General features: G+C 41.9%; 1 protein-coding gene across 7 annotated transcripts in view; it reads left to right on the top strand.

Annotated features, from left to right (window-relative positions):
- The window catches only part of LOC140118429 (ras GTPase-activating protein 4-like), a 132,012-nt gene that overhangs the window by 33,366 nt on the left and 72,947 nt on the right, over positions 1 to 25,699 (top strand). For 3 of the 7 annotated variants that reach the window (XM_072136332.1, XM_072136333.1, XM_072136328.1), the window contains exons 2-3: positions 10,429 to 10,485; positions 16,355 to 16,468. In XM_072136332.1, coding sequence (XP_071992433.1) covers positions 10,429 to 10,485; positions 16,355 to 16,468 — 171 coding nt within the window. The remainder of the gene's footprint in view (positions 1 to 10,428; positions 10,486 to 16,354; positions 16,469 to 25,699) is intronic. The other 4 variants (XM_072136334.1, XM_072136331.1, XM_072136330.1 and 1 more) reach the window with 4 other exon arrangements.

Raw genomic sequence — 25,699 nt, 5'->3', positions numbered from 1 at the left:
GAATGCGATTATCCACATAGCCATCTGTTTTTGCTGATAACATTGGCTCAAAACCTAAATCAGAATGAAACTTGGATGAAGCTGTAAAAATAACCATCTCTTCATTTCCAAATTATCACAATGGGACCATTTTAGTAGGTGTGCAAAGAGGAACTACATGATATCTGAAAACAAGGCATCACGTTATGACATTTAAAACCAGTGATATTTTATGTAAGATTAATCTTTACTCTGAATAGATTTTAGTGATTGTTTACCGTTTGGTTTTGTTTGAATACCTACCCATTTTTTGGCTGGGGACACTATTCTGTCCATGGCACAAACCGTTTTTTTTTGCTGTGGATATCACCTGTGTTTGCCTAGTGGTGAGGGTTGCACATGAACGTGCTCAGGACATGGAAACGGTCCTTTGTGCTACTCAGATCACATGAACTGAGCACCGTGCAATGTATGGGAGTCCTTGCATCATTGAGAAATATGGCCAACTCTGAAGGGACGTTTTGTTTCATATTTCTCTTTGATGTAATAGCTCATGTCCAGTACACTTCTTCACACACATATTGCATTGGTGTGCAGCTGGCCATATAATGTCCAGTTGCTTTTTAACTATTGTGAGACACTGAAGGGGTTAACTGTGGATGGGCGGTATGTTTCCCCTGGGTTTTCCTACTATGCAAGGCCTTAGTGCTGAGGTTGTGTTGTCCAGCACCTTGGACACAGGTGGTGGGAGCAGCCTAATCAGGCTGCATAAAGCTGCTGAGCAGAGCTGAGAGCGTTGGCTCTGAAAGGAGGCTGGAGAGCACACAGCCCTGACTTCTGTGCCGGGAACAGCCTTTATGTATTAGTGGTGAGTTAGGGGAACTCTGTTTAGTTAGCACCCAGACGGGTAGGATTTTGTTTATGTTTGATGCCTGAATGTGAAGGCTGTTTTATTTTGTTCCTGCTGCTGGAATAAAGGCAGGCGAGACCTGTTTTCAAGTAAACTTTGGTGTCACTGTCTTGAACTGCATCAGGAATCTCCGCTACCACGAACTCTACTGGGCCAAATCTCCCACGCTATTAAAATACAGATGAAACACCTCAGATCTACCTTCAACTTCATGCTGTCACCAGATATCACAGTGTGGACACACCTAAATTACTCATTTAAGAAAGTAAAAAACATGAAGATACCATATATTCTCGAGTGTAAGCTGACTGAAATATATGCCAAGGTACCTAAGGTACCAACAAAAAACTAGGAAAATGAATTGACTCAAGTATAAGTCTAGGGTGGGAAATACAGCAGCTGCTCTCTTATAAAATGTCCAGGAGCCTCCACTCCTCAATGAAATGTACAGCAGCAGCCGCCATTCATTGATGAAATATCCAGCAAAAGCATCCACTCATTAAAGGGAGCCCCTCTTTTTCATTTGCATAATTAGCTTTTTTTGTTAAGGCATAGAGGCATAAGAAGCTAAATGATGAGCAGATCCTGCCAGAGGGCACACATTGGAATGTCAGTGTGCTTGGTGTACATTTCTTCACCCTGATGGTAGATTTTCTTTAATGAAATGTCCAGCAGCAGCATGCATTCACTAATGAAATTTCTATCAGAAGCCTCCACTCATTAATAAAATGTCCAGCAAAAGCATCCACTCTGTTATGAAATGTCCAGCAGAAACATCCACTCACTAACGAAATGTCCAGCAGCAGCATCCACTTACTAATGAAATTTCCATCAGCAGCATCCACTCATTAATGACATTTCCAGCAGCAGCCTACATTCACTGATGAAATGTCCAGCAGCCTTCACTTATTAATGAAATGTCCAGTAGCAGCCTCCACTCACTAAAGAAATGTCCAGCAGCCGCCTCCACTCACTTATGAAAAATCCAGGAGCCTCCACTTACTAATGAAATGCCCATAGCAGCATCCACTCACTAATGAAATGTCCAGCAGCAGCCTTCACTAATTAATGAAATGTCCAGGAGCAGCATCCACTCACTAATGAAATGTCCAGCAGCAGCATCCACTCACGAATGAAATGTCCAGCAGCAGCATCCACTCACAAATGAAATGTCTAGCAGCAGCATCCACTCGCGAATTAAATTTCCAACAGCAACATCCACTCACTAATGAAATGTCCAGTAGCAGCCTACACTCACTAATGAAATGTCTAGCAGCAGCATCCACTCGCGAATTAAATTTCCAACAGCAACATCCACTCACTAATGAAATGTCCAGCAGCAGCATCCACTCACGAATGAAATGTCTAGCAGCAGCATCCACTCGCGAATTAAATTTCCAACAGCAACATCCACTCGCTAATGAAATGTCCAGTAGCAGCCTACACTCACTAATGAAATGTCCAGCAGCAGCCTTTACTTATTAATAAAATGTCCAGCAGCAGCCTCCATTCACCGATGAAATGTCCAGTAGCAGCCTCCACTCACTAATGAAATGTCTTGCAGTAGCCTCCACTCACTTATGAAAAGTCCAGCAGCAGCAGCCTCCACTTACTAATAAAATGTCCATAGCAGTATCCACTCATAAATGAAATGTCCAGCAGCAGCCTTCACTTATTAATGAACTGTCCAGCAGCTTCCACTGACTAATGAAATGTTCAGCAGAAGCCTCCACTCACTAATGAAATATCCAGCAGCAGCCTCCATTCACTGCTGAAATGTCCAGTAGCAGCCTCCACTCACTAATGAAATGTCCAGCAGCAGCCTCCATTCACCGATAAAATGTCCAGTAGCAGCCTCCACTCACTAATGGGCTGAAATGTTTGGCATTGAAATGAAACGCACAGCACATGGACAAATGTTCCTGGGCTCGCAAAAGGCTATGGTTTCCACAGTCCTGTGTATGTGCCTACAGATTATAGAATAGTTTCTATTTCGGGCAACTGTAATTGGCGCATGAGTGGACCTAATACATCAATGACATACAGGCTGCAATCGTCGGTTCACGGGTCTATTTTTCGCAGCCCTGAAGTACACACGCATATAGACTAAGAAAGAGTTTTCTAAGTGCGAGAAAAAGCCTGTTGGCAATGTGCACACTATTCTATGGGAACATAATATGGGTTCCTGATGACAGGTTCCCTTTAAGAGCAAAAAATAACGGACTATATATAACTGTAGTAATTGGAATTTATAAAATCTAGGTTTGAAGTTTTATGACATCTATCCCTGTTTATAGGATTATGACTGTATGTAGAATATTTATTTTCTTTGGATGAATATGGTTGGTTTAAGCATAGATATGCAGGACTGGTGACCGATTTTCAACATTAACTTAATGGGGGTTATTTATTGTGACTGGCTTTTTAACTTCCTGGCTTTTTTCAGCACTTTTCTAGCAAAGAGTGCATAATAAATGTGGGCCTGTGTAGTCTTTGGCTCAACTTGAATTCTATAGTCTAAGTTGAAATAGAAATGCTTAGTAGGAGAAATATTTTTGTTTTGAAAACCCCACACATCCAGGAAACAGATGCATCCATGCTTTTTCTGCATCAGAGGAAATTAATGAGTGGAAAACTGAGATTGCAAACACTCAGCTGGGAAATCAGAAGGCTTTCCTCTTCAAATAAGACAAATGTCAAACAGGCATTTTATTCTCGGAAGCAATGTAAACACATATATTGGGTGACTGCCTGAAGTTAGTTTATACAGACAAGTAAGCCTTGTTAAGTGTAAAAAAGTTTGGGTTGTATAAAACATGGCAGCCTTTTTTTTAGCACCACCCAAAACCTATGGATGGGATGCACTCTTCCTGAAAGAAGCCATTATTTCTATTTCTGAACCTTTGTAAGGTTGTCTCACTTTCTATGTATGGTCATTAATAAAGTTATCGATTGATTTATTAATTGAGAATTGTGTTATCTACACTGCATGCTTTACATTGCGCCGTCAATGTTTGTGCTTGGTGGCATTAGGCTTGGTCCATAAGGAGCCTCAAATACACAGATTTTGTGCAGATGTTGATGCCAGATGAGGCTTGGTATTCTTCTGTATTTGAGTTGGCAGGGCATTGACAACTTTTATGCATCTTAGGACTCTGCATGACTGCATCCCTGCTCCACTTTTCTCCACTTTGTGACTCAGTTGCTTCTGCTTCTCAATAATACTCACAGTCAATTATAGAATATTTAGAATGAATGACTTAATATAATTGTGGCAACTTATACAGTACCACACTGAAATTTGGTGAGCTTTTTAAAAGACCCATTCTGAAAATATCTCTAAAAGCTATCTAAATGAAACACCTGAATTCTATGAATAAATATTTATTATGTACCTTTTACCATTATGTGACATTTTTTTCCCCAATATATATTTCAGCAATCTAAAATAGAATTTGAGGATCCTCATATTCTGTTCTGTCAAATGGCATCACTCAATGACTGATGTAATGATTAGACCTGTTGCACTGTTATAAGGGTGATGCTCACCTCCCTATATCTATACTTATAGTCTCACCATGTAATGATGTCCTGAAGCATGATGGGATTGACAGCCGATTAGACAGCAAAGAAAGAGATTAGAAAAAACATCTTGTGCAAAGTGCATTTAAGAAAGCTGTAGTGATGGATGCAAGGATGGCAAAAAGTATTTTGTTGGAATGCTTCTTTAAAGGGTGTGTTCCAATATCATCTGTCAGTCGAATAAGCAAATACCATATTGGTTATAAAAAGTTTCCCAAACCATAGTTCTGCCACTATTCAAAACCAGAAATGCTTGACATTTTATTCAATCAAAGACAATCAGAATTTCTTATTTCTCTATTAATTTCTCAATGTTGGCTTACTTTCAAGACAAAGCTGAAATGATTATTGTGGATTATAGTACGCATAGCTAAATTTAAACGGGTATTGTCATTTCAACAAATTAATGTTATTGCTTGTATTATAAAATGTTATATAACATTTCTGTATTGATTCCTCACGGTTTTCTAGATCTCTGCTTGCTGTCATCCTGCAGAAAGCTTCTATGTTTCTTTCAGTGGACAGAAATCTGACCATGGTCACACAGGTGCGCGGCTCGTAGTATCACAGAGAGTAATCAGAGCCGTGGGTTATAACAAGCCTCATACTAGTGTGATCATGGTCAGTTTTCTATCCACAGGAAGCAACATAGAAGCTTTCTATAGCAGCACAGCAAGCAGAGATCTAGAAAACCATGAGGAATCTATATAGAAAGTATTTTGGAAAATTGTAATTGGAACTTTTTATACAAGCAATAACATTCATTTCCTGAAGTGGAAATACCCCTTTAAGGGGGTTTCCTTTAAGAAATATATATATTATTATTATAAAATATATATATTCAGTGGAATGGGCTTCAATTTTATAAGTAACAATATTGTGCTCCTTCATCTTATTCCTGTGGTTATTTGTAATTTGTGGGGGAGTCATGGAGCAAATACTCTTTTTTTTTTTTTTGCGCTGCCACTTAGGGAATGGTGTAACATAGTTCCCTTTGAAAACAGCAGAATGGCTGGAATGTTTGTACATGTCGAACAAGTGATCAATTTATTATTTCAATTCAGCCCTCTAAGCTATGGATAGGAGTTGAATAGATGGTTGAATAGCAGATCTGCTTCTGATAAACCTAAAGCAATACAAATTTGTGCATTGAACTAGTCACAAACAACAGATTTGTGGTCATCAGTATTTAAAGTCCATCACTTGCATGCTTATGACAGCAATAAACACTGCTCGACCTGCAAACTCAGGCACCAATAGGACTGCTATGGGTTTTGCAGGTTGGGCATTTGGAAACCACCGCCATGTTCGAGCACCCCTACAATGCATTTGCTATCCGTTGAATTAATGGGTCAGAATTTTTTCCTTTTAAAGGGAACTGAGAATAGCTTTTCTAATTCAGACAGCCTCATAAATGTTAATGTAGGAATTTTTATAGTACACCATGAGCAGTGTAGAAGTCTTGATGTGGAATTAGCACAGTGATAACTGCAACATGTGTTAAGAAGGAAGTGCAATATATACAAATGTGTTCTGGAAAATATGTAGTTAGACTAGAGCTAAATGTCTGTTTTAATACAGACCTCTGATGGCCTTCTTACCCTGTGGATTTACCATTGTCTTAATTAACAAGTATCACTTTTACTTTTCTGGTAAAGGTAAGGTATTTTATAATTGTGAAATAGAAAGGCAAGGCAGCGGTTGAGATGAAAATACAAAAACATTTGTCTTTGCTTGAATTGTGTGACAATTTAAAGGGGTTGTCCGAGTTAAAAAAAAAAAAATAAAATATATGTGGCCGGGAGCAGGCTGCCTAAAATAATAAAGATGTACTTACCTCCGGTGCCCACCGGTATCCAGCGCTGCTGTCGCTCCGGTCCGGGCGCCATGTAAACAAACATGGCCGCCGGAGCAGCGCTGGACTCAGCTTCTGGCCGGCCGTGGCCGGGTACGCCTATCCGTCCCTATACACAGCATTGTGTATGGGGGCCGGAAGGTTGTCGGGTCCGGCCGGAACTGAGTCCAGCGCTGCTCCGGCGGCCATGTTTGTTTACATGGCGCCCGGACCGGAGCGACAGCAGCGCTGGATACGGGAGGGCACCGGGAGGTAAGTACAGCTTTATTGTTTTAGTCAGCCCGCTCCCGGCCACATATAGTTTTTTTGAAAACTTGGACAACCCCTTTAATAATGCCTTTTATCAAGGGACTCCTAGACATCCCAAGGGTGATTGTTATATAAACAATCCACTATATAAGCCCCCTTTCTATTTTGTCAAGTGCCCCCTATTTTTTATACCAAGTGTCCCCTTTTTTGACAAATGTCCTCCTTCTTTGCCAAGTGCCCCCTCCCTTTTTCCAATATTGCAAAAAAAAAAAAATTGTACGAGCCGTTGCCATAAAAAAAGGTTCATCAAATTGCTCTCAACTCCCCTTCCACTATCAATGGTAAGAACATAACCTATGCATTGCATTTTTATAGCCTCATTACAGCACATTCATGTACGTCATACACATAAAATAGCCACATACAAATATGTATATCACACATATATGTCATATGCATAACACAAACATACAGTACAGACAAAAAGTTTGGACACACCTTCTCATCCAAAGAATTTTCTGTATTTTTATGTCCATCAAAATTGGAGATTCGCACTGATGGCATCAAAACTATGAATTAACACATGTGGAATTATAAAGGTAACAAAAAAGTGTGAAACAACTAGAAATATGTCTTATATTCTAGGTCAGTGGTGGCGAACCTATGGCACTGGTGCCAGAGGTGGCACTCGGAGCCCTTTTTGTGGGCACTCAGGCCATCACCAGAGATGACTCCAGGTATCTTCCTGCAGTCCCAGACAGCCCAGGACTTGCTGTGCGCATTGCTATTTTAAAGTGACAGGGCTACCTGGGACAACTGGAGGAGTGGGAAGGTGTGGACAGATCTGGATTATTGTAGCTCATGCTCCGGCCCTGACAATTCTTCCTGTTTTTGGGACCTTGCAGGGAAACTACAACGATCATCCATATGTCTTCTATTTTCTGCTTTATTGGTGTCCTCAGGGTGCTGATATGAATGAAAGTTGTGACAGAGCAGGAAGTATAAATCACATATAAAATTTCTGTGCTGGCACTTTGTGATAAATAAGTGGGTCTTGATTGTAGTTTGGGCACTCTGTCTCTAAAAGGTTCGCCATCACTGTTCTAGGTTCTTCAAAGTAGCCACCTTTTGCTTTGATTACTGCTTTGCATACTCTTATCATTCTCTTTATGATATTCAAGAGGTAGTCACCTGAAATGGTCTACCAACAGTCTTGTTGGCCCTTTGGCTGCACTCTATGGTCCACCTCACCCCAAACCATCTTGATTGGGTTCAGGTCTAGTGACTATGGCATCCCATCACTCCCCTTCTTGGTCAAATACCCCTTATACAGCCTGGATGTGTGTTTGGGGTCAATGTCCTGTTGATAAATTAATGATGGTCCAACTAAACGCCAACCGGATGGAATAGCATGCCACTGCAAGATGCTGTGGTAACCATGCTGGTTCAGTATACCTTCAATTTTGAATGAATCCCCAACAGTGTCACCAGCAAAGCACCCCAACACCATCACACCTCCTCCTCTATACTCCACGGTTGGAACCAGGCATGTACAGTCCATTCGTTCACCTTTTCTGCGTAGCACAAAGACACAGTGGTTGGAACCAAAGATCTCAAATTTGTACTCAGACCAAAGCACAGATTTCCATTACATGTGTTCTTTAGCCCAAACAAGTATCTTTTACTTGTTGCCTGTTCTTAGCACTGGTTTCCTAGCAGCTATTTTGCCATGAAGGCTGCTGCACTCAGTCTCCTCTTAACAGTTGTTGTAGAGATGTGTCTGCTGCTAGAACTCTTTGTGGTATTGACCTGGCATTGATAATTGGAGCTGCTGTTAACCTGCGATTTCTGAGGCTAGTGACTCGGATGAACTTATCCTCCACAGCAGAGGTGACTCTTGGTCTTCCTTTCCTGGGGTGGTCCTCATGTGAGCCAGTTTCTTTGTAGTGCTTGATGTTTTTTGCAACTACACTTGGGGACACTTTCAACGTTTTCCCACACTGACTTACCTTCATTTCTTAAAGTAATGATGGACACTCATTTTTCTTTACTTAGCTGCTTTTTTTCTAGCGATAATACAAATTCTAACAGTGTATTCAGTAGGACTATCAGCCGTGTATCCACCTGATTTCTGCACAACACAACTGATGGTGCCAACCCCATTTATAAGGCAAAAAATCCCACTTATTAAACCTTACAGGGCACACCAGCGATGTAAAAACCTTTCCTGGTGACTACCTCTTGAAGCTCATCAAGAGAATACCAAGAATGTGCAAAGCAGTAATCAAAGCAAAAGGCGGCTACTTTTAAGAACCTAGAACATAAGACATATTTTCAGTTGTTTCACACTTTTTTGTTAATTACATAATTCCATATATGTTAATTCATAGTTTTGATGCCTTCAGTGTTAATCTACAATTTTAATAGTCATGAAAATACAGAAATGAGAAAGTCTGTTCAAACTTTAGGGCTGTGTGCCTGTATGCACACATACTATATGCATAACAGATATATAAACACACATATGTGCATAACTCAGACCTATACTCAAACATATATGCATAACACAGATATATAGACACATATATGTGCATAACATAGACACATACACACACACAGACATATAAATATTTACATAATAGACATATACACACACATATATGCTTGACCCATACATATTATATGTCTGTGTTATGTATTGTGACAGAGTGTCTGGAGAAGTGGTAAATGGGGTGTATGTTTGCCCAAGGTATATCACTTCTACCTGTTACTCAAAAGAAACCAGGATGCGTTTGTTCTTTTGCACACAGCGCTGCATTGGTTTTTCTGAGACCTACTAGGGACCTGTGTTGCTGGAGTGGGGAAGTCTGGACAGTCTGGGTTTTGGCTGTCCTCCTTACCTGGACTACAGGTGTGCTGGGCTAATATAAGGAGACCAGTGATAACACTCGGAGCTCTCTTTACCTGGGGAAACAACTATGAGTCTGCTGCAGTGTTGTTTGGGAGGCTGTGCAGTAGGCACAGTCTCTGGTAGTCAGGAGCCTGATGTATAGTTAGTGGCCAGACGGCCTAGGATTTATTTGTGTTATTTCTTTGTTTTTACTGCAATATTTTATGGAAAATAAAACTGGTTGCCGCGAGTTAAACCCAATGGACTGGGTTGTTGTGGTGTCTCAAAGTGCCTGTCTACCCCAGGAGATGACTATCCCGCTACCTAATCCCTTAGAGCATATATATATCTGTGTATGTGTGTGTGTATATGTCTCATATATATATATATATATATATATATATATATATATATATATATATATAAAACCATGGCATATACACACATCTATGTATGTGAATTGTAAAAACAATGTTTAGACACTTTCCACTTAAAGTTATCGAGCTTCTTATCGAGCTACAGTTATCCAGCTTCTGGATCTTCCCGGTCAATACATACCTTTCCCCTTTCTTTCCCGCCTCCACTTCAAGTGTCGTGGTAGGAGGGGGAGGAGTACAAGCAGGACACATAGCTCTTTCTCTCAGCGGCCCAGTTGTGGTTGCACTCCATTCGACCACGATCATTATGCCCCTGTCTATACAGTGGCCAGAGATTATAGGCGCCACTGAATAGTGTCTAGAACCGAGAAGCTGGAAGAACAACTGATAAGGGAGGGCTCTGGGTGTTGGATCCCCATTGACCACATACAAATGACTTTGGAAATTATATGAAGGAAAACTAAAAATGTTATATCTATCCTGTAATGGTAAAAACAGCCAATTATCAGGTATAAATAAATATGTATGTATGTATGTATGTTGTATGTGTAAAATTACAGTTTCTGACTTGAATTCTTGTGTTTAGAACAGGCAGCAGTGATCCATACTGCATTGTGAAGATTGATGATGAGACCATTATTAGGTAAAACCCTCCATTTTCTACTTTTAAATTTGAAGCTCTGTTTTTGTCACATGTATGTAATGAGACTTCATATTTGCCATTTGTCAAATGCCCCAGACAATGTTAATGGCTGCTGTCCAAACCTAACATTTGGCTTTTGCTATAAAAGTATATTGTTCATAGTACTGTACAACAAGTACTCCAAACTCCCCCGCTTGCGTCCACTTGGGATTAATAAAACTGAAAACGTTTATATGAGTGCCATTAGGAACATAACAAGAAAGTTATATATAGATGTTATAATCCCAGTGCTCTAACAGCATGGAAAAGAGACCTAAAAATGTCATATTGCTTCATTTTGCTCTTTATTGTGGTTGCCTGTTCAGGGTTAGTCTGACTTTTTTTCAGAGTTGTTGATTGATTTTAAGGGGCTAGCAACTTTATACCTATGTTAACCTATGTTTCTTTAACAGTTATGCATATAATTAACTAATATAACCTTATTGCCAGTTCACTTCCAACCTTTTCGTTTCAGAAGGGCCACCCACTCGTCACTAAAGCCATTATCTGCATATCTGTTATGGAGTGGTACTTGACCAAGTACAATGGAAGATGGCTTTGGGTTCTACCTACTGGCTTAGGAAGTCAATTGTTGAATCCTAATAATATAGGTGACCAGACCAGTAAGCTGCAAGTAAAGGTGTGTCACACTATTGTACAGTTGGGATAGCAACAAATACCTGCAGCAAAATACTGTATATACTCGAGTATAAGCAGTCCCGAGTATAAACCGAGGCCCCTAATTTTACCAAAAATAACTAGGAAATCTGCACTCACCTATTAATGAAATGCCCTGCTATGCTTCTATTAATGAAATGGCCTTACTAAAGAAATGCTCTGCAGGCCCCCTAATGAAATGTGCTGCAGTCCTCCTTATGAAATGCTCTGCAGCCCCCCATTGAGGAAGAGTTAGTCTTTAATGACCAGCTTAGCAGATTTACATCCCATATCATGATATGGCTCCATTTCATAGACGACGTGTTGATTCTCTGGAATGGCACGACCACGCTTTTTGGTGAATTTGTGGATGCTCTCAACACAAACTCTGTAGGTCTGTTTTTGACCTCAGAATTCCATAAATACAAAATCTCTTTTTTGGATCTGATGATCTGGAAATCTGAACTGGGCAAACTAAATACTCGAATATTTAGAAAATCCACAGCTACAAATAGCCTTTTACAGTGGGATAGTTGGCATCTTGAACCATTGAAACGGGGTATCCCTAAGGGACAGTACCTCCGGGTAGGAGGAACTGTTCGGATCTTTCGGAGTATCTATCAGCTGAAATCTATCAGCTGAAATTCAGATTCCAGACTAGAGGTTACCCTGATAAAATTTTGAGGGACGCCCACCATGAGGCCCTTAAGAGACAAAGAGATACACTCTTGTCACCTCGTATAAGGGATGCACATACTGGGCCAGTACGCATCATAGGGACATTTGATGCGAGACATCATCAGGTCAAACAGATCATCACCAATGCTATGAAATTACTTCAGATGGATCCAGATGTTGGAGGGATGGTGGGTGATAGACCTATCATCACCTACAGAAGGGGCCAAAATTTGAGGGATAAACTGGTTCATAGTCATCTAGAACCTGTGGCCAATACAACCTGGCTTCCTAACCCCCCTAAAGGCACCTTTAAGTGTGGCTCATGTAAGGCTTGTAAATCCATCAGGGAAGGAAAGACATTTGCTAGCAGTACCACTGGACAAATATAAGAATCGGCAGTTTATAAACTGCAAGAGTGTGGGAGTAGTGTATCTCCTGACCTGCGACTGTGGATTGCAGTACGTGGGCAAAACAATCAGAGAATTTCGCATCAGAATCCGTGAGCATGCCAGGGATGTTAAAAACGGTACGGATACCCAAATCTCTAGACATGTCTGGGATAAACATCAAGGGATTTATACGTGCTTTAAATTTCAAGGCATGTTGTTGGTTGTGCCCCCATTTAGAGGTAGCGATTTTGATAGAATCATCACACAACGAGAGGCACGTTGGATATACGTGATGAACACGGAAAAACCAAATGGCCTTAATGACTCCGTGAACTTTGCTTGCTTTATTTAGACCTCCGAATTTTATCCTCTTGCACTTACGGTAGGATGGAGTGCTTTTTCGCAGTGAAAAGAAGCTCCTTTGTCTGTGGACTTACAACCGTTCTCCTTCTATACCTGATCATGGACCGCAATCAGGTCCCCGCATAATGATGCTTTAGTGGCAATTCTTTGCCCCTATCTGATGGCGGCTTTCCTATTGGCTTCAGCGTAGCGAGCCTCCAGTAAACGTCATTCATACCTGGCGCTCGGTGATTGGTGGCGAGCCTGGCAGTACCACCCTGATGGGGGAGGGGCCTAATCTTTAAAGAGCCGACAGTTCGCCCGCGGCGCTTATGGCTGCCACAATGCCGGCATGTTTTAATGTGGACTGATTAGCACATGAACGCTAAAGCTGACAGTCCATTTTTGACAGATATAATGCTTCAAGCCTAAAAATAATCTCTAAGAGCCTCTGATGACGCTTGCGCTGATAGAGGTCCATGTAGAAACACGTCAGGGAGGGAGTTTAGGCAATGTATGATTGAGACAGTCTGAATGCTGGTCAATCTGTATGACAGATAATCTGTATGATATAGTCCAATGCTGGTCAGCCGACAATACAATTAAGACCAAGGTTATGTGTGTGTGATGCGCTGTCAAACTCAGCTTAAAATGACCAACGTCAGAATCATGCACTGACCTTATGTTAACTAGTCTCGTGCACTTTTGCTATAGTGGAATGGCAGAACACAAATACTGTACATACTCGTTCCGGCGAGGGTGCACGAGAGCCTGTCTTTTGAATATGATTTTGGGTTATCCTTTGGCCCATTTTTAAATTGATTAAATAAAAAATTGATTTTAAATGTTCTTTATATTCAGGCAGATTTACATAATTTCTTGGAACGTAAACACTATCATTTATCGAATCCTGTGACATAAGCCCCCCATTGATGAAATGCCCTGCAACCCTGCAGTGTATAAAAAATAAACTTACATAATCACTTCCCAATGTTCCCTGCAGCTCCTCTTCTTTCTCTTCTTCACTCTTAGCATATCTGGCAGAGATATTTTGTGCATTAGATCTGCTACGAGTAAAGAAGAGAAGGAAGAGGAGCCGCAAGGGAGCATCAGAAGGTGAGTATGTACGTTTATTTTTTGAATACACTCGTGTATAAGCCAAAGTGGGGTTTTTCAGCACATTTTTTCTAATGACAGACTCAGCTTATACACAAGTATATATGGTAATGGAAATCAGACACCTTCTTGGGATATAAACCAAGACCATATCACCTTGGGTCAGTATACCACTACATCTTCCCTATCCTCTCTCATAACCACTTTTAGGCCACTTTTACATGACCGTATATTGCATTAGTTTTAGTAAACAGTGAAATGTTTTGTTGATGCCACAAGGAGTGGGGCACTAATCAATCAGAAGCATTAATCAAATAATTTAGACATAATTAGACATTTACCCCTTAACGATTTGGCTAAGATGTATTACACTGTATTATGTGTTACATCCGACTCCAGGGGACATCGTGCAGTCCCGGGTATTCACCTCCTGTGTGACCGCGGAATGTAAGGGGTTAACACCAGCAAGGAGAAAAATCTCTGACCATGCCTGTTACAGGCAAGTGTCAGTTGTAATATACACAATGCTGGAAGTCCCTGCTGCCCATGACGTACTACTACGTCCAATGTCGGGAAGGGGTTAAAGGAGGCTCATCTTAATACTCTGGGCCCTCTGGTTCAATCCTTATGATTGTTCAGGTATTAAACGGAAGGTGTCTGGTGCTGGAGGGTTACCATCTGATTTAAGACACTTCGACTTATCAATATCTTTTGGTCCACAGACAGTGACTAAAAGGGTGAATCCATTTAACGGGTATGGATGAAAACCAATCAGTACAGCTGGTACACGTCCCTGGTTGTTGAGCGGGATTATGGGACCTTAGGGGTCTCTGATCCTTATGAGAATTGCTGGGAGCATGTGGCTAAGAAATAAATCGCATGTCTCACTGACTCCCAAGGTGTTTTTCAGGAATCTTGAGAGGGTATCCTTAGGGTGGTGATGTTGTACTATGCTGACTTGTTTCAGAAGAGAAAATAGCTCAATTATTGGAGGCAACTCCAGGCCCTGACACTTAAAGATTTAGACATATTCCTTTTAAAAGCAGGAATAACAGTGGAGGAGTTTAACCCCTTAAGGACCAGGCCCTTTTTCGTTTTTGCGTTTTTATTTTTCACTCCCCACCTTCAAAAATCTATAACTTTTTTATTTTTCCGTGTACAGAGCTATGTGATGGCTTATTTTCTGCGTAACAAATTGCACTTCGTAGTGATGGTATTAAATATTCCATGCCGTGTACTGGGAAGCGGGAAAAAAATTCTAAATGCAGTGAAAATGGTGAAAAAACACATTTGCGCCATTTCTTGTGGGCTTGGTTTTTACAGCTTTCACTGTGCGCCCCAAATGACAGGTCTATTTCATTCATTGGGTCAATACGATCACGAGGATACCAAATTTGGATAGGTTTTATAATGTTTTCATACATTTACAAAAATTAAAACCTCCTGTACAGAAAAAAAATTCTTCATTTTGCCGTGTTCTTGCGCTAATAACTTTTTCATACTTTGGTGTATGGAGCTGTGAGTGGTGTCATTTTTTGCGACTTCTGATGACGTTTTCAATGCTTCTATTTTTAGGACTGTGCGACCTTTTGATCACTTTTTATAGAATTTTTTCTATTTTTCAAAATGGCAAAAAATGCCCTTTTGCGACTTCGGGCGCTATTTTCCGCTACGGGGTTAAACGCAGTGAAAAACAGTTATTATATTTTGATAGATCGGGCATTTTCGGACGCGGCGATACCTAATGTGTTTATGATTTTTACGGTTTATTTATATTTATATCAGTTCTAGGGAAAGGGGGGTGATTTGAATTTTTAGGTTTTTTTAATATAATTTTTTTTTTTTTTTACTTTTTTTTATTTATTTTTTTTACTATTTTTCAGACTCCCTAGGGTACTTTAACCCTAGGTTGTCTGATTGATCCTACCATATACTGCCATACTACAGTATGGCAGTATATGGGGATTTTGCATACCATCTATTACAATGTGCAGATCGCACATTGTAATAGATAGCCTCGATCATGACAGCCTCGGATCTTTGTGTGATCCCAGGCTGTCATGGCAACGGATCGCCGCTCCCCGGTGACGTCACGGGGAGTGACGATCGGAGCCAAGATGGCGGCGCCCACGCGCCGCCGGCTCTTTAATGCCGCCGGCAGCTTTGCCGGCGCCGATCAAAGGGTTAACACCCGCGATCGGCCCTCTTCATACTCCCCCATGCGCAGTAAGACGTAAGGGTACGTCTTATTGCGCTATGGGGTTAAAAAGCCATTGATAAGTAGCGTCTGAAGGAGGCACCAGGTACTCATGGTGTAACAGCCAAATTTTGTAAGAAATGTAAAGACCTCTTAGCCTTCATCCTTGTGGATGTTTATACCAACTCTCTAGAAAATGACCTAATGCCTTCTTCCATTAATTAATTAATTAATTAATTCTGCTGTCTAAAGGTAAAAAAGCCACATCAAGAACTGGAGGTCGATCACCTTCTTGAATGTCAATACGAAAATTTGTACCTGGTACTGTTGGCAGGCTGTCAGTATAGCACAGTAAAAGGGTAGAGCATCTCTGGAGCACTCCGTAAACAAAAGCCGACACAAATAAAAACATTTTAGATTGTTCTTATCTCTTTATTTGTTTTTATCTCAGGACAGCTACCGTTTGGAAAACCCTTTCACCGTTTTGGGGAGAAGAGTACAAAGTGCATCTGCCACCTAATTTCCATTCAGTGTCCTTCTATGTTATGGATGAAGATGCACTCAGGTAAGGCATCTAAACTGAACCTTGTGCATATTTCAACACATATGGAGACAGAATATCATTTACACATACTTTTTATTTTTTATTGGGCATTTATTACATTTGCTCAGTATTGTAACCATATTTTAGGGATTGCAATAAAAATTCTAGTATACTGGTAATAAAAAAATTCACAAACTATAAAATAATTGTACATTTTCAATAAATATGTGCCATTAAAGGCAACAGTTGGATTGTCTTTGCACTGCATTTAGTAAAATCTTTTGCCTTATAGTTGCAGTGAAAGTCATGATGAAAATATTTTTACAGTAAATGGTCTAAGTCTTTCTATTTTAATTTTTCTATTTTCCACTTTAGCTAATGAACAAATCTACACTGTGCCAAAGTGGCTTAACCCCATAGCGCAATAAGACATACTCTCACCGGGTGCTTGATTCTTAATGAAGCAAACCCCTGTTGCTAACATCCGCAATCGGTGCTTTGACTGCATTAATGAGCCGGTGGCACGTGGGCGCCACCATTTCGCCTCCCGATCATCGCTCCCCTTGACATCATCGGTTAGCGGCGATTCATTGCCATTGCCATGACAGCCTTGGGTCACACAAAGATCCGAGACTGTCATGTTTTAGGCGATATGCACATTATAATAGATGGTGTGCAAAATCCCCATATACTACCATACTGTAGTATGGCCATATACGGTAGGATCAATCAGACAACCCAGGGTTTAAGTACCCTAAAAATAGTAAAACAATAAAATTTTAAAAGTTTAAAAAAATTATGTTAAAAAGCCCTTAAAATTCAAATCACCCCTCTTTCCCTAGAAGTCATATAAATATAAATAAACTGTAAAAATCATAAACACATTAGGTATTGCCGTGTCCGAAAATGCACAATCTATCAAAAATGACACCGCCCACAGCTCTGTACACCAAAGTATGAAAAAGTTATTAGCGCTAAAATAGAGCAAAATGATCATTTTCTTTTTGTACTGGAGGTTTTAATTTTTGTAAATGTATGAAAACAATATAAAACCTATACAAATTTGTTATCCCCATGATCGCATTGACCCAAAGAATAAAGTAGACTTGTCATTTGGGGCGCATAGTGAAAGCCGTAAAATCCAAGCCCACAAGAAATGGTGCAAATGTGTTTTTTCATAATTTTTCACGCTTCCCAGTATATGGCATAGAATGTTAAATACCACCACTATGAAGTGCAATTTGTTACACAGAAAACAAACCCATACAGAGCTCTTTACATGGAAAAATAAAAAAGTTATAGATTTTTGAAGGTGGGGAATGAAAAATAAAGACCCAAAAACGAAAAAGGGCCTGGTCCTTAAGGGGTTAAAGGTGTTTTTTGACCAAGTTAGGCCCCCACAGGATAGGGCCTAACTTGCTGATCGATGGGGGTCTCAGTGATGGAAAGCTAGAAAAAGAATTCCAAATGCAATGAAATTGTAAAAAAAATGCATTTGCACCATTTGTGTAGACACATTGGGGCTCATTTACTAAGGGTCCACGGACCTCGATTCCGTCAGGTTTCCCGAATTGCCCCAGGTTTTTGGCATCGGCTTTCATTCGACGGATTTGAACAAACAGCGGAATTTAAAAATGGAATTGTGTCGCAAGATCAAGCACTTACATGCAGCAGGAAGAAGAAGGTGAACTCCAGCGGACCTCACCGCGGAAGAGACACATGCAGGAAATTGGTCGTCGGACAACGCACCGCGGGATCGTTACAGGACTGGGTAAGTAAATCTGCCCCATTTTGTATGGCTTTCATCATACTCCAAATTACACCTTTACTTTATTCTTTGGTTTAGTACAATCACAGGAATACCAAATCTATGTAGTTTTTATTATGTTTTAATATATTTTTTTAAAATTTAAAAACAAAAAATTCTCTTCATTATGCCCTATTCTGATCCTGATAACATTTTCATACTTCAGCGTGCGGATCTGTATAAGGATATTTTTATTGCTACCATTTTAGGGACTGTACATACTTTTGATCACTTTTGTGTTTGTTATATCAGTTCTACGGAAAGAGGGTTGATTTGAGTAATTTTTTTACTACTTTCTATGGTACTTTAACCCTTGGGCTCTGATCATTCCTACCATATACTGCAATACTACAATATTTCAGTATATTCAGAAGTTGCTAAGGATCTATATCATTGTGCTTCTGGCATGGGGAGTAACAATCTAATCCAAGATGGCAGTGCCCATGGACAGGGCCAGTGCTATGGGTAGGCAGGAAATAATCCCTTCTTTCAAATGAATCTTGAATTTTATTTCTAGGTGCCATGGACCCAGAGATATTCAGGTTTAAAGTGAGAATTTCAGGTGCGATTTTTGTATTAAAAAATCACTCCCAATAGCATATTAACAGTTAATCTCCATTTTCCTGACACTTAAAAAAAACTTGAATTTAGATTCATATAAAAGAGGAGACTCTCTTCTTTCATAGGAAAAAAGAAGTGAGGTTCTATGTGTCACAGAGCAAGAGATACAGCCCCCTGAAGTGTCTCCCCCTCCAGATTGATATCAGGCAGCTACATGGAGAATTTGCTGCACACAGGAGCTGCTGCACCTCACAGATAATGGAAATATTCACTTTATATGTTACTACATTTTGAGAAGGGATAATATCAACTAATATTCATGTTTTTAACCCTCTCCTATCCAGAACAATCTAAGAACACATTTGCTCTTTTATTGCCTTTTATTAGGTGATTTTTTTTTTTTGCAAAATTTGACTGATACGATGAACATTCGATCCTCTTCACCTAATGTCGCTACATATTAACCCAGAACATGTCCATAAAGCTATTTGTAACACCAGAAAAACACAAATGTTCTGGAATAAAGTTTTTATTTCACACCATCCTCCATTATTTACACCTATGCAGGGCCACATCTGCCATGAGGCGAGAAGAAAATCTTGCTTCAGGCGGCAGAATGCGGGTCCCCGTAAAGGGCGGCGATATTTGCCGCTCTAAAGTGGGCGATTCGGACGTCCATTAACGCCCGAATCGCCCACCAGCTAAATAAATCGCGCCTGTCTCTTTAAGACACAGGCACGATTTATATGCGGAGCGACGCAGCGCCTTTCCGGCAGCTGCGTCGCTCCGTTCTTAGCAGTGACACAGGCCTCATGACGTCACGCGCCTGTGTCACTGTGCAGAGCCGCGGTTCACAGGAGAGCCGCTTGAAGACCGGAGCCGCACGCCGAGGGAGCAGCTGCCTGCAGGTGAGTATGATTGTATTATTTTTCATGTACTTTAACCCCTTAAGGACGGAGGGTTTTTCGGCTAATTTCTCGCTCTCCAACTTCAAAAATCCATAACTTTTTCATTTTTACGTGTACAGACCTGTGTGAGGGCTTATTTTGTGCGTAACAAATTTTACTTTCCCGTAATGTTATTTATTTTAACATGCCGTGTACTGCGAAGCTGAAAAAAAATTCCAAATGTGGAAAAATTGAAAAAAAACCGCACGTGCGTCACGTTCTTGTGGGCTCAGTTTTTACGACTTTCACTCTTCGCTCCAAATAACACGCCTACTTTATTCTTTGGTTCGGTGCGATCGCGGTGATACCAAATTTATATAGGTTTTATTGTGTTTTAATACATTTTCAAAAATTAAACGAATGTGTACAAAAAAGAAAAAAAATTTTTTGCCATCTTCTGACGCTAATAACTTTTTCATACTTTGGCGCACGGAAATGTGTGAGGGGTCATTTTTTGCGAAATGAGGCGACGTTTTCATTGCTACCATTTTGAGGTCTGTGCGACATTTTGATCATTTTTTATTTCATTTTTTATGTTATGTAAAAAGGTGTAAAAGTCGCATTTCGGACATTTGGGCGCCATTTCCCGCCTCAGAGGTCACCGCCGCCTGTAACCGTTTTTATATTTTGATAGATCGGGCATTTTGGGACGCGGCGATACCTAATATGTCTGTGATTTTTACTGTTTGTTATGTTTTATATCCGTTCTAGGGAAAGGGGGGTGATTTGAACTTTTAATATTTTATTAATTTTTTTTATTTTTTAAACTTTTTTTTTTCTTTTTTTTTTCACTATTTTTTAGACCATCTAGGGTACATTAACCCTAGATGATCAGATCGCTCCTACCATATACTGCAATACTACAGTATTGCAATATATGGCGTTTTTGCAGGTCTTACATTACAATGAGCCACTGGCTCATTGTAACGAACCTGCATAAACCATGTAGCCTCGTGTCAAGAGAAGACCCGAGGCTACCATGGTAACCGATCGCCGCCCCCCGATGACGTTCGGGGGCGTGGCGATCGAAAAAAAGATGGCGGCGCCCGCGCGCCGCCGTCTTTTAAGCGCCGCCCGCGACTTTGCGGGCGGCGTTTAGAGGGTTAATAGCCGCGATCGGTGCAAGCACCGACCGCGGTTATTAGCGGTGGGGGTTTTGTGCAAAATGCAAAAACCCCCACCTCTGTATGAAGAGGACTCAGCCCGTGAGCCCTCTTCATATATCCCTTATACCTCTGCGCCGTAGAGCTACGGCGCAGAGCGTTAAGGGGTTAATTAAATGTGGGGAGGTTTCATGTTATACTGGGAGGGGGGGGTTCCTATATGGGGCTAGAAAATGTTTAATACTGGGATATCATATGGGGCCATAATTATTTTATACTAGGGGGGGGGTGCTATATATATTATTTGGGGCCATAATTATTTTATACTAGGGGGGGAATGCTATATATATTATTTGGGGCCATAATTATTTTATACTAGGGGGGGAATGCTATATATATTATTTGGGGCCATAATTATTTTATACTAGGGGGGGGGGTGCTATATATATTATTTGGGGCCATAATTATTTTATACTGGGGGGGATGCTATATATTTATCATATGGGGCCATAATTATTTTATACTGGGGGGGGGGATGCTATATATATCATATGGGGCCATAATTATTTTATACTAGGGGGGGATGCTATATATATCATATGGGGCCATAATTATTTTATACTGGGGGGGTGCTATATATTTTATTTGGGGCTATAATTATTTTATACTGGGGGGATATGCTATATATATTATTTGGGGCTATAATTATTTTATACTGGGGGGGTGATGCTAAATATATTATTTGGGGATATAATTATTTTATACTGGGGGGGTGATGCTATATATATTATTTGGGGCTATAATTATTTTATACTGGGGGGATGCTATATATATTATATGAGGCCATAATTATTTTATACTGGGGAAGGATTCAGTATATATTATATGGGGCCATAATTATTTTATACTGGGGGGGGGGATGCTATATATTATATATCACTATATCTCTAAGCTGGGGGGATGTATATGGGATACAGTATATCACTAAGCTGGGGGGATGTATATGGGATACAGTATATCACTAAGCTGGGGGGATGTATATGGGATACAGTATATTACTAAGCTGGGGGGATGTATATGGGATACAGTATATTACTAAGCTCGGGGGATGTATATGGGATACAGTATATTACTAAGCTGGGGGGATGTATATGGGATACAGTATATTACTAAGCTGGGGGGCTGTATATGGGATACAGTATATTACTAAGCTGGGGGGGCTGTATATCGGGTAAGGTATATTACTTAGCTGCAGGGGCTGTATATGGGATACAGTATATTACTAAGCTGGGAGGGGACTGTATATGTGTGGCAAGATTTTATTTAAGCTGTAGGGGATCTGTATATGGGAGCTGTATATAATTTAATTGGGGGGGTGAATAACGAGGCCTTTAAATATATTAGAGCAGGGATATATAAAAATAAATTTTTATATTATGTGGGAGATTTGGCCCAGTAGAGACCGTGGTAGCGGGGTGCTGTGATGCAGTTCAAGACAGTGACACCAAAGTACAGTCCAAAACAGGTCTCGCCTGCGTTTATTGTAGCAGCAAAATAAACAGCCTTTACATTCAGGCATTAAATAAACAAAAATCCTACCCGTCAGGGTGCTAACTATACAGGTGTTCCCTAACTCACCACTATACAAAATCACTTGGCTGCTCCAGGCACAGAGGTCAGGGCTGTGTGCTCTCCAGCCTCCTTCCAGAGAGAGACAACACTTCCAGCTCTGCTGAGCGGTTTAAAAAAAAGACTGATTGGGCTGCTCCCATCACCTGTGTCCAAGGTGCTGGACACCCAACCTCAGCACTAAGGCCTTGCATAATAGCAAAACCTAGGGGAAACATACCGCCCATCCACAGTTAACCCCTTTAGTGTCTCACATACCCTCCCCCTCTGTTTGACCCTGTGGGGGCGAACACTTTTGGCCATCAGACAGTGGGTACGAGACAGGGCATCGGCATTCCCATGCAGCTTTCCTGCTCGATGTTCTACCGTGAATTTGAAATTCTGCAACATTAGGAACCACCTTGTGACCCTGGCGTTCCTCTCTTTGGCCTGACTCATCCAGGTGAGGGGAGAGTGATCGGTCACTAGTGTAAACTGTCGCCCTATCAAGTAGTATCTCAGGGATTCCAGAGCCCATTTTATCGCCAAGCACTCCCTCTCAACTATACTGTAGTTCTTCTCAGGAGGTGTGAGCTTGCGGCTCAGGAATGTCACGGGATGTTCCTCACCCTCCACTACTTGGGACAGGACAGCCCCTAAGCCCACGTCAGAAGCGTCAGTCTGCACAATAAAGGTCTTGGTGAAGTCAGGGGTGATCAGTACCGGTCCCTCGCACAAAACCGTCTTAAGTCGCTGAAACGCCCCCTCAGCCTCTTCACTCCACTTCACCATCACCGCCCTGCTACCCTTGGTCAGGTCAGTCAGGGGTGCCGCTATGGTAGCAAAATCGGGGATAAATCGGCGATAATAGCCCACTATGCCTAGGAAAGCCCTCACTTGCTTCTTGCTCATAGGTCGTGGCCACTGCTGGATCGCCTCCACTTTATTTACTTGGGGTTTGATGACACCTCGCCCAATACGGTACCCCAGGTAACGGGCCTCTTCCAGACCCAGAGCACATTTTTGGGGGTTCGCTGTCAAACCTGCTGCCCTCAGGGAGTCTACCACTGCTTGCACCTTGGCCAGGTGACTCTCCCAATCGTTACTATAAACTATGATGTCATCCAGATAGGCCGAGGCATATCTCCGGTGAGGTTTTAGCACGAGATCCATTAACCTCTGGAATGTGGTGGGAGCCCCATGTAGCCCAAAGTGGAGTACCACGTACTGAAAAAGCCCATCAGGAGTAACAAAAGCGGTCTTCTCTTTGGCCCTGTCAGTAAGGGGTACCTGCCAATACCCTTTCGTCAGGTCAAGGGTGGAGAAGAATCTAGCCTGTCCAAGTCGTTCTATCAACTCGTCAACCCTGGGCATGGGATAAGAATCAAATTTGGACACCTCGTTCAACTTCCTAAAGTCATTGCAGAACCGTAGGGAACCATCAGGTTTGGGAATCAACACAATAGGACTCGACCAGTCACTTTTAGACTCCTCGATAACCCCCAGGTCTAACATCTGCCTGACTTCTTCGGATATGGCAAGCCGGCCGCGCTTCAGGGACCCGGTAGGGTTTTTGGTGTACCCGGATGTGGGGTTCGGTTATGATATGATGCTTGATGACTGAAGTACGTCCCGGTAACTTAGAGAACACATCCACATTTCGGAGCACAAACTCCTTCGCTTCCTGAATCTGGGCCCTGGAGAGGGACTCCGAGATCCGTACTTCAGGCACCTTGGCATTGGGTACACCTACCTCCGGTGTCCCCTTCTTGGGGACAGACACTTTTTCTACTCCCACGGCCATCAGGGACTCCCTTTCCCTCCATGGCTTTAGGAGGTTCACGTGGTATATCTGTTCGGGTTTCCTCCTCCCCGGCTGAGATACCTTGTAGTTAACCTCCCCCACTTTCTCCATGACCTCATATGGTCCTTGCCATTTTGCCAAGAACTTGCTCTCAACGGTGGGCAGCAGAACTAGCACTCTGTCGCCTGGGTTAAAGGTCCTGAGTCTGGCTGACCTATTGTAGACCCTAGACTGGGCCTCTTGTGCCCTTGTCATGTGCTCCTTTACAAGGGGCATTACCGCCGCTATGCGGTCCTGCATAAGGGAGACGTGTTCTATCACACTACGGTGGGGGGTCCTCTCCTGTTCCCAGGTCTCCTTGGCTATATCCAAAAGCCCACGTGGGGAACGGCCATATAACAGCTCAAAGGGTGAGAAACCCGTGGAGGACTGGGGAACTTCACGTATGGCAAACATCAAATAGGGCAACAAACAATCCCAGTCCTTCCCATCCTTGCTGACCACCCTCTTTAACATCCCCTTCAAGGTCTTGTTAAACCTCTCGACTAGGCCATCTGTCTGAGGATGATACACAGAGGTGCGGAGCTGTTTAACCTGCAGTAACTTACACATCTCCTTCATTACCCTAGACATGAATGGGGTACCCTGGTCAGTCAAGATTTCCTTGGGGAGGCCTGTGCGTGAGAATACCTGGAACAGCTCCCTAGCAATATTTTTGGAGGAGGTGTTCCTTAATGGAATTGCCTCGGGATACCGCGTAGCGTAGTCCAGGATAACCAGGATGTATTGGTGCCCCCTTGAGGATTTGACTATGGGGCCAACCAGATCCATTGCAATCCGTTCAAATGGCACCTCTATGATTGGTAGCGGGACCAAAGGACTCCTGAAGTGGGACACCGGGGCAGTAAGTTGACACTCAGGGCAGGAGCTACAATACCGGTTTACCTCCTCCCACACCCCGGGCCAGAAAAATCTCTGCAGGATCCTCTCCCGGGTCTTCTCAGCACCTAAGTTCCCTCCCAGCACATGTTTGTGTGCCAACTCTAGCACCAGCCTACGGTGAGATTGGGGTACTACAAGTTGCTCAACCTCCTCACCCCGTATCTGGTCGACCCTGTATAACAGCTCCCCAACAATCACCATTCGGGGGTATATTTTGTCAGCCCCTGGTATTTGGAGTACCCCATTTATCACCTTAACATTCTCCCGTGCTTTAAACAAGGTAGGGTCCTGTAGCTGTGCAGCCCCAAAATTCTCACGGGAAAACTCAAGGTCCGGCATGTCGGCCACCTCCTCGTGGCCCTCGACCTCACCAGCTAGGACCTCTAGGGGAGAGAATTCATCACATGGGGTCACCCCTACTGCTGGTATGGGTACATCGGCCTCAAAGGGTTCAGGGGCCAAGGCCGGACATACCTGACG

Source organism: Engystomops pustulosus, chromosome 2 (genome assembly GCF_040894005.1).
Source record: "Engystomops pustulosus chromosome 2, aEngPut4.maternal, whole genome shotgun sequence".
NCBI lineage: Eukaryota > Metazoa > Chordata > Amphibia > Anura > Leptodactylidae > Engystomops > Engystomops pustulosus.
The sequence above is the reverse complement of the archived record's forward strand: the minus strand, read 5'-3'. Positions and strand labels throughout refer to the sequence as shown.